This window comes from Cucurbita pepo, chromosome 7, assembly GCF_057944985.1.
Source record: "Cucurbita pepo subsp. pepo isolate OVF chromosome 7, ASM5794498v1, whole genome shotgun sequence".
In the NCBI taxonomy this organism is placed as follows: domain Eukaryota; kingdom Viridiplantae; phylum Streptophyta; class Magnoliopsida; order Cucurbitales; family Cucurbitaceae; genus Cucurbita; species Cucurbita pepo.
In genome coordinates, this window is record NC_141804.1 from 4,547,727 (window position 1) to 4,557,747 (window position 10,021).

The 10,021-nt window shown below is 35.7% G+C and overlaps 1 protein-coding gene across 1 annotated transcript; it reads right to left on the bottom strand.

The window, feature by feature from the left end:
* Window positions 1-2,136: 2,136 nt before the first annotated feature.
* MINE1 (homolog of bacterial MinE 1) lies at window positions 2,137-4,855 on the bottom strand. The gene is made up of 2 exons (XM_023682733.2): window positions 4,641-4,855; window positions 2,137-2,939 (listed from the first exon to the last, which is right to left on the bottom strand). The coding sequence occupies exons 1-2, from the start codon at window positions 4,725-4,727 to the stop codon at window positions 2,346-2,348; spliced, it is 681 nt and encodes a 226-aa protein (XP_023538501.2). The 5' UTR covers window positions 4,728-4,855; the 3' UTR covers window positions 2,137-2,345.
* Between the last annotated feature and the right edge of the window lie 5,166 nt (window positions 4,856-10,021).

Below are 10,021 nucleotides of genomic sequence, written 5' to 3' on the forward strand. Positions count from 1 at the left end.
CCACTAGTTTTGAAGACCAGTGGATTCAATAATGAAAGATTGAAGGTGTTCTTGAACTCACTCAACAAACCACCACCAAGTTTCGGTGCAACTCTTGAATTTTAGACTTAGGTGCAACTAATCACATGACCCTTCACTCACTATGTTTTAAAACATATAAACTATGTTCCAGTAATCGAAATATTATAGTTGCAAATGGAATCAGTGTCACGATTGCAGACGTAGGTGATGTATTCATTTTTCAAACCCTTAAACGAAAAGACGTCCTACACGTCCCAAAACTATCTAATAGTTTCCTTTCGTACAAAGCTTATCCATGACATCCACTACTGTGTTATTTTCTCCTTGCATGTTGCGTGTTTCAAGACCAAAACTTGAGACCGACGATTGAACTTGCTAAGGAATTGAATAGCCTATACTATCAATTGCTTGAGAGAACAAGTTGTCCTACACTTTGTCATATCTTATTTCCTCGGGTAAAGATGTGATTTGGTTACATCACTTCTTCATGGGTCATCCCTCATTTAGAACCATGAAAGTTATGTTTTTAAATTTGTATTAAGGACTCAAAGTCTCTGATTTTTCGAGTGATAAACGTGAATTTGTCCAACATAATCGTGTTATCCCTCATTTAGAACCATGAAAGTTATGTTTTCAAATTTGTATTAGGGACTCCAAGTCTCTGATTTTTCGAGTGATAAACGTGAATTTGTCCAACATAATCGTGTTATCTTTTTCCATTAATCAAAATAAAAACTCTACCCATTTTCATTTTATTCATAATGATATATGGGGACTCTCGATTATTCCAAATATTTATGGTGTTCGTTTCTCAATTAATTGATGATTATACTTGGGCCACATGACTATTTCTTCTCAAATAAAAATTCAATGTTTGTAATATTATTCATGCGTTCGACTTAATGATTCAGATCCAATTTGGAGTCAAAATAAAAATATGTCAAAATAAAAATATGTCGACAATACTAGAGATTATTTCAATCAAATATTATCCCCATATTTTTTTATCTCAAGGCATTATCCATGATTTTTCATGTGTTATTACCACAACAAAATATAGTAGCAGAAATATAACATATTTTAAACACGGAGTTGGAGTTACTATAAATAGCATTTGATTGATAATTTGTTATAAAACTTTATTTATTATTTTAATTCTTAATTTGTTGTAGAGAAGTTATTTATCAAAGTGGAGTAACTTATCTGATTTCTTTTGTGAAAAGAAATTACTAAGTAAAAGACCTATAAATGTCACAAATTACTAGGTAAAAGACCGATTTTTTATGAATGAAATTTAGACTTTCACCCTTGAAATTCAGTCTTATAAATTATTTAGACTTTTACACTTGTAAATTTGACTTTCACCATTGTAAATTAGAGCATCATCTTCTTTCAAGCAATTCTTGTGTCATATTGCATCTAAGCCATTCATTTTGTTTCAAGTAATTCTTGTGTTCTTGTGTTATATGGCATCTGAGCTGCAATTCTTGCGTTATATTGCATCTGAGCTATTCATTTTGTTTTCAAGCAATTCTTGTGTTATAGCCATGTGTTATATTGCATATGAGCCACGTGTTAGAGATATTTGTGGTATATTACATCTAAACCGAGCAATTCTTGTGTTATATTGCATCTAAGTCATTCATGGTCAAATTCGATTGTGGAGTGACTCAATTTAAATCAAGTCTGGATCAAATTCGACTCAATTTAAATCAAATCTAAATCAAATTCGACTCAATTTAAATCAAATCTGGATCAAATTCGACTAAATTTAAATCAAATCTGGATCAAATTCGACTCAATTTAAATCAAATCTGGATCAAATTCAACTCAATTTAAATCAAATCTTGATCAAATTCGACTGTAGAATGACTCAATTTAGAACAAAGTTTTAAATTTTGCTGCTAGACCTAGAAGTAATCTACTTCTAACTTTTCATTCAAATTTTTGTATAAGAAGATTATAAGAAGATGTTAATTTCTTTTATTCCAGAGTTCTTATTAAGATTATCTATCAAACAGTCACGTGCGTATGTATATATATATATATATATATATATATCAACAACGAACCTGTATTAGAAAGACCAATGAAATCCAGATCAAACATGGTACGTAGGAAAACAGATAACACAACTACGCATAAATAACCACAGCAAAACAAAAGCCCTTTGCGGTAAAGGACTAAATCCAACCTACAATCTCAATTTGATAGAAATCAATACACAATTTATGTACAGAAGAAGAAACCTTTGGTTACTGCCACTCTTCAAATACAAATTCTTTATCCATTTCAACAATAGGAAACCTTTTCATATTCTTTTTTCAATCTGGAATGAAGAAATCAAACCTCACGTCCACCGAACCCGATGTCTCTCCCTTATCTTTGTATTCTATGTTCGTTATCGTTCCACTCTCGTCTTCTTCTTGATATTCTTTTTTCACCCTCCTCACAGGTACTGTCACAGAATAAATGGTTCCAAGATCAGCATCTGCTGACATGCTCAACTCAACTTTATCCTTCGATTCAATTTCTACGAAATCTGATAGAGCTCGCACTATGTTGCTAACAATCTTCCGTTTAGCCTCGTCACTAACAGCGCATCGGTCCGCAAACAGGATCATCTTTAGTCGCTGCTTGGCGATCAGTGCGTTGGAGTTTCTCTTAGATGCTGGAGTTGGAAATAAAATTCTCCAAGCCAAGTTTAAACGCTCAAAGAAGTTCATGTTTATGGCATTCATAAGGAAGGTTTCAGCTTCTTGGCTCGATGTCTTTGACGACAGTTCATAACTTCCTGACCTTCCAGTAGTTATATGAGAAACGCCACGCCTATTACGACTATCAATTGCCATGTTGCGCCATTTTAGTGCAACTTCCTGAATGCAAGGCCCTCCCCTTGAAAAACCAGAGAATTCGACCTAGGATGAAGCACATACAATAAGCATCAAGGCATATATGCAATTGTTTCCAGAGAAAAAAAATCAAAATGCAGCAAAACTACCAATGAATTAATTCTTCGATTCAGTGAAAGAACGTGTCGGTCAATACATGATCTGTAAGGGTGGTCTTTCTGGTTCCAGATAGTCTACATCTATAGCAGGAAGGGAAGGAGGGAAATCCATTAGTGTAGAAATAACATAAATATTAGTGCGCTCCAAGTAACCGACTTCGTTACTGTGTCAGGATGAGGTGAGAATCTAAGGAGTATTTTGGGAAAGCAAAGACATAGGGTGACAGTTTTGGACTCGGGAGTTCGAGTTGGGAGAGAAGCTGAACTCATAGATTTTTCTTTAGGCCTGTCTCTCTACGATTTTCCTTTTGATTCAGTGTAAACCTATCAAATATTTACATTCGAAAAATGGAAGATGCTGAAATAGACATGATCTGTTTTCGCAACTAATTGATTTGTGTGTAACTATCTCACAATCGTCAGAACAGCCAGAAATACTAAATAGCGTGCACTGTGATTTGGTCAGTCTAGTGAAAAGTAGTCCATTATCGCTGCATGATAAGAAAGAATCTGGATTATGTTACATCACATTCTTCACTCTACCCAAAATCTAATTTTTACAAGGTGGGTCTGGCAAGTTGTGCATGTTCCCAGGATTTTTTTTATAAGAACACGAGAAATATATTCAATAAAGAAGGCATAAAAGAACAGCCTAGTGGACTTGTTCTAAATAGACCAAATTAATCTTCTCCGGGAAGGATAACCAGCTGCTAAACTCTCTATCGAAACATCGTCTCCTAGCACCCAGGTTCCATGATTGACTATCACAACTCCAGAAAAATTTGAGTCACAGTCAATACTTTTCAACATCGTTGTGGGGAATGTTAATATTCAAGTATTTCGACTGAAATTTTGTCTGCCACGGGGACAACCCTTTTATTTAATTGTTGAGACAGCATAAAAACAGAAAAAAAAAAAAAAGAAAAAAAACTGCTGTAAAGAAGTCAAATCGATCCAGATATCCTCCCAAAATCGAATTTTGTTACTAGCCCCAGGTTTAAACTTGACAAAACAGAAGAAAGGGTCGTTTCTATGCGAACCAGGTCGTTTTTGGCTATATCTGCAAGATTTCTTACCAAAAACATGCAAGGAGGTTTCATCTATCCCAAGACATACTCTAATAGACTACATTTTATGTTATAAAGTTCTCAAGGAGGTTTATCTTTGAGAATCCTATTGCTGTAGACTACGAGAGACTCGTTCTGCAATGACATAGAACCACTGGAATCAAGGCCTTTGTGTCAATTAGGTCATTAAGTCTAATCCATGCGCGCTACAAGGGATTGTCGGGTAAAATGAAGCAAAAAAAAAAAAAAAAATGCTACAAATTCACATAGAACCCTAGAATTCTCGAATATGTTCACTAATCTGAAAAATAATTGTAGTAAAGCAAAAAATCCAAACTGCAGAGATAGCGTTAACACAACCTCCAATTCATAAATGCCGCATGAGCAAAACAAACAATTTACACCGAAACTCAGAATTCATATCTTCCAGGCACCAAATTCCACATTTACACAAAATTTCCAACGCTTAGGCAACCGAAGGAACAAATAACAGAAGAATTGGAAGAAAATACAGAGAGATGAAAAGAGGAGAAGTTGGGGACCTTTGAAGAGCGAAAAGGAGTCCGAAGAGGGTGAGGATGGTGAGAGCAGAGTGTTGCGGAGACTCTGAGATCTCCAGAAACCGCCATTAGCGTTGAGAGCTGTGCAATGCTCCGTCGAGTGCTGTGTGTTCGTTCGTTCCCCCTCGGCCTTCGGCTGGGCGCCGTATTGTCTTGGAGCCGACAGAAACCACTCTCAAGAGCTTCTGTGCAGGGTAAGGAGCACCGGTATTGATTTTAACGTATCAAACGCTGTCGTTTTCACCTCTCTTATTTGCCTATTTTATTCCATTATTTTTCGTATATATATATATATATATATATATATATATATATGTGCATCTAGAGATATCCATGGGGTGAGACAAGGTACTAATCCCGGTCCCCGTCCCCGACCCCGTCTCCCCTTCTATTTTAATTTCTATCTACGAAATTTTTCATTTATTTTTGTCAGGATCGAACATGTATTAAACCCAAAATTCAAAAATCGATTAGACACAAAGTTAAAAGTTTAAGGGCTTATTAGACATATTTTTTTAAGGTCGGACCAAATATACATCAATCAAAAAGTTTGGAAAGTTAGAAAATGTGTTTGAAACATAACGTTTTGTTCGTTTTTTTTCTCTAGAGATTTGCAGTCCAAGAATTTACTCTTTACGAGACACTGAATGATAGATTGTGTCGATGATGCATGAAAACAAACTTTAGAGTTATGAATAGCGTTAGATATGTTTGAACGGTACGTCATGTTCTCTCGATCAATCTTGTTCAGTAGAACTAAACCAGATGATTTGTGTATGAAGAGTTTATGAACGGGGCCTTATTTGAAGTAGAATTTAGATGTGGGGCCTATTCGTTGTTTGGTAGTAGAATATGATGGAATGAGTTAATCGTTGAAACACCAAATTTCAAAGGAACTAGATATCACACTGTGCAAAAGAAAACCTAAGCATGAAAAGAGATTTAGAATCGTATCTTTACTATGCCATGTGTTTGGACTTATAGACTCGTCTCGATCGACAAAGGGACAAACAAGGTTGTCTAGAGATTGGAGTCGCTTCTCTTTCCTTGTTGGTGCCTCGTAGAAACTAAGGGGTAGCTAGCTAACCTTAATAGAGCTCAATTGGTGGGAGAGTTACGCATGCACCTAGGATTTGACTTAGATTGGTTCCGATAGGGTAGTGCCGGGAGAGTAGAACTTGATGAGATTTGATGCTTTGCTATCGAGACTACTCCGAAGGGCGGCAGGCAAAGCTACAAGGATCTCGTGCCTTTATAGGCAATGTGAGCTAATAAACTTGAACTAACTTGTGGAGAATTGTTAGCAGACTTAATAGAATAAGCTACTAACTTATGGAGCAACCTTAGGAGAATTGTCAGTAGACTTAGTAGAATAAGTCACTAACTTATTAAGCAACTACAGGAGAATTGGTAGTAGTTGCCAAATTGTGGACCAAATTTTGTGGCGGTGAACCATGTGCTTTAATTAGGAAGATTGTCAGTAGTTTTTAACGTGATCGAAAGTTTAGGAAACAAGTTAGTGCTTTCTCAAGGTAAATACTCATGAAAAGTATGTTTTTTTTCACGACAGAACAACAAAAGAGAATTGAAAAACTAAGTGCTTAAGTTTACTTTGTTCCGAAAGCTCTCTCCCCTCAAATTTTTCGTTTGCCTCTTTTACTTATTTCGACGTATTTCAATCGTGGGTCAAATCCAACAAGTAATTGGTACTTATTACATATTGTCACCTTATTTAGAGCTTTGTTGATATAAACCCAGAGACATCAATCATACAATATACTTCAACGAAGATGTGAAAAAAATGTTGTTGAAATTATCAAAAGATATTTCAATTCATGCCACATTGAAGAAGAATAGAGTTTCATTGTTATAAATTTTGATGGATCATAGTTTAGAATAATTTAAAGTTGTTGTTTCTTGAATGTATTTTAAAGTAGCCTCAGGGAAGGTTAAGAGTTTGCATTTTGAGGCTATATAATGTCATATATGTTATCCTTGCTAGATAAACTTCAAAAATATAGTAAAATGAGCATTTGTGCTTTCTTCTAGCCAATGGCTAAGTTTATTTGTAATTCTACCTAGTTTAGGTTGCATGTAGAATCATTCAAACTTGACATGATCAATCTTGTTTGTGGAGTGATTCGAATCTCAAACAAGTGTTCTTGCCTTGAGATATTCGATCAACAAGGTAATCCGAATCTTACTCCCCTTGTAGTGATTTTCATATTATTTGATGTCAGATCTTTCTTTTGAGTTGATTTCATATCATTTGTAGTTGATGCACAACTATAACGTCCCATCTTTCTTCTTTTGGAATAAGACTGGGCCCCATAAGGTGGGACAGATGAACCTTGTAGCCAACAACTTATTTAGCTGTTTTCTCAATTTGACTAGCTTTGCGAGAGCCATCAGATATGCATTCTTTGCTAGAGGTTTTACCCCAGTAGAAGTTCAATCTCGTGGTCGATGTCCTTATGAAAGGGTAATGTCTTTGGAAGTTTTTTTTGGCATGATGTTAGCATAACTATACAAGACATCTCTGACTTCATTTAGAACAGGTTCAACGGTGGTTACTTCTTTCACCATCGATATAGCCATGAACGTGGGCTCTTCTCGGGTGAGCCCTATCTTCAATTGTAATGTCGAGATCATTCTTATATTGTCAAGTTGTTTGATTCTGGCGGGAATTACGGTAGGATTGCAATCAATGATCATGATATACTTCACCAATGACATTAGGATGACTTTTATTCAAGGAGGAAATCCATTCCCAGTACCACATCAAAGTCGTCCATGCCCACTACGATCATATCCATTTTTTCTGATCAAGCCCCTAATTTTAGGGAGATTCTCTTGGAGATCCCAACGACAGGTAAGACCTCTAAATTAACCGCTTTCATCTTTCAGAAGTCCTTTTCTATCTTTTATTCCCGTCGGTGGGCTTCATGTTCAGAGATGAAATTGTGAGTTGCACCAGAATTTATTAGGGCGCTTTTATTAGGGCGCTCTTACTCGGCTGAGAATAGATTACAACATCAACAAACATCAACTCTTCTTGTAGTGTCGTGATCTTCTTCCTTATCTCCCACTAGTTCGATTTTAGGGCCATTGCCCCCTTATACTACAACTTGAAGGGCACTAAGTGTAGCTTGATGAGGGCATTGAGGGATTTTGTGGGAGCCTTTACATAAGAGACATTGTATGAGCATTGACGGTTGCTTTTGTTGGATGAAAGTCCCACATCGGCTAATTTAGGAAATGATCATGGGTTTATAATCAAAGAATACTATCTCCATTGGTATGAGGAGGAAGCCCAAAGCAAAGCCATGAGAGCTTATGCTCAAAGTGGACAATATCATACCATTGTGGAGAGTCCTATTCATCTAATAGGTTTATGTGGGGGTAAGGTCCTTTATATGAGTCAATATACCTATTTTGAGGTGACCTATAGGTTTAAAAGGTCTATTCTCGGTGCTTGTTTCTTTTGGAAGTTTGCTTCACCATCGAAGTCCAGGAGTGTTTCTGAGGTGGTGAATGCAGCGATAAGATCTTAAACATTTTATTTATATAGTTTTGTCTTTGCCCATGGCTGCAATCCCTCGACAAAACATAATACTTATATTTCTCCATCATGTCCCGGATATCCAGAATCAACGCGAAGAATTACTTAACATAGTCCCTTATTCTTTCGGTGTGTCTTAGTTCCCACCGTTTTCATCTTGCTACAAAGTTAACATTTTTTGGGGATGAATTGAGTCGAATACTCTCTCTTGAGGTCTTCCCATGAGTTGATGGTGCATGACCCACTTTGACTATCATTCACCTTCGAACCCCACCAGAGTTTTGCATCGTCCACGAAATGCATTGTGGCGAGTATAACTTTTAGGTCCTAAAAAAAAAGTTTCTACATCAAAGATACCGTTTTTCAATTCTTTGGCTTCTCAGTTTCCTTCAACGGCTTTGGGTTTCAGGATTTTCAGTTTATTCAATCTAACATGAGCTTGGCCTGGGGTGTGATTCTCTACGGCCCTCATGGTCAAACTCACTTGGGTGTTTATCTCGATCATCTCTCCCTTGATGGTATCAATTGTTGTTACGAAGTCTTCAGCCAATTTGTTGAACAACTTCAGCATGGTCTTTTGTGAATCGTCTACCTCTTCAACATGATCCTCAATGTGTGCGACAGAGCTATTAGGGCTACCTCCACATTTTGGGCTAATCATTCACGTAACTCTTCCTTCTAGGGAGTCGACCCTAAATATCAATTTTTTGATCGACAACCCATCTAGTCGAGCATTGATAGCATCTATACTCCCAATTTTTCTATCTAGTTTCACTAGCCGATTTTCTATGAAATGTATCGTGTCAGGCATCTCTTTCAAGAACATCATTTATTCTTCCATCAAGGTAAGTCAGTCGGCTTGTGATTTAGGTGTCGACTTTATCATTGACATTGTTTCGGTCTCGATGCATCAAAAAGCTAACAAACCTTTGATACCACTTGTCACAATCACACTTTCTTGACAGTGGACTAGCAATTTTGCAGTATTTGTTCTAACCTAGCGAACAAGTTAGCTATGTAAAAATCAGACTTCGTGGCCAATTCTAATGTATGATCGAGCCTCGAGCCACAATTTGAAAGAAAATATTTTAGAAAACGTGGGCGAGAAAAATCATTGAAAATAAGTTGAAAGTAAACATCGTGAAATCAATTGCAGGAGTAGACATGAATTTGTTGAACGATCATACAATATAAAATGAAACAAGAAAGTAATACAACATGAAAGCAAGTAAAGGAGGCTTGAAATGCTACATGCATGCGACCATGAGAAATACGTCCTATACAAGCATGACTGTGATATTTGGAGAAGAAGAGAACCCGAGAGAGAGAATTTGGACCTTTTTTCTTCATCAATAACTAAAAATTACATTTTTGCCCTTTCTCACTTTTGAACATAAGGGGGACAAATGTATTAGATGTATTTTATATATTTTTGAAATAAGATTTCCCAATTGCATAAGAAAAAAAAAACATTTTTATATAATTTAACCTATAGTTTTTTTTATAATTATTTCAATTAAAACTTTATTATATAAATTAAATATGACTTACCAAAAATTCTATATCTAATAAAAATCCAATTTTTTTTAACTTTTTAAAAGGTTTTAAGAATATTGGTGAAAATTTTAAAAGTTTAGATTTTTGTTCGAGAGAATATATGAAGTTAAGGGATATCTTTACTAATTTAACCTTCACAAATGTCATAATTACCCTAAAAAAGTTACCATGTTTTCGTGGTAAAAAAAAAAAAAAAAAAAAAAAAAAAAAAAAAAAAAAATCTAATTTATTTATTTTAGTTTAT

What these genes read in the sequence shown, in the direction of transcription:
- MINE1 (XM_023682733.2), bottom strand. Translation starts at nt 4,727, where the DNA reads ATGGCGGTTTCTGGAGATCTCAGAGTCTCCGCAACACTCTGCTCTCAC. An exon ending in CTCCTTTTCGCTCTTCAAAG is followed by an intron (nt 2,940 to 4,640) that starts GTCCCCAACTTC and finishes GCTTCATCCTAG; the next exon opens with GTCGAATTCTCTGGTTTTTC.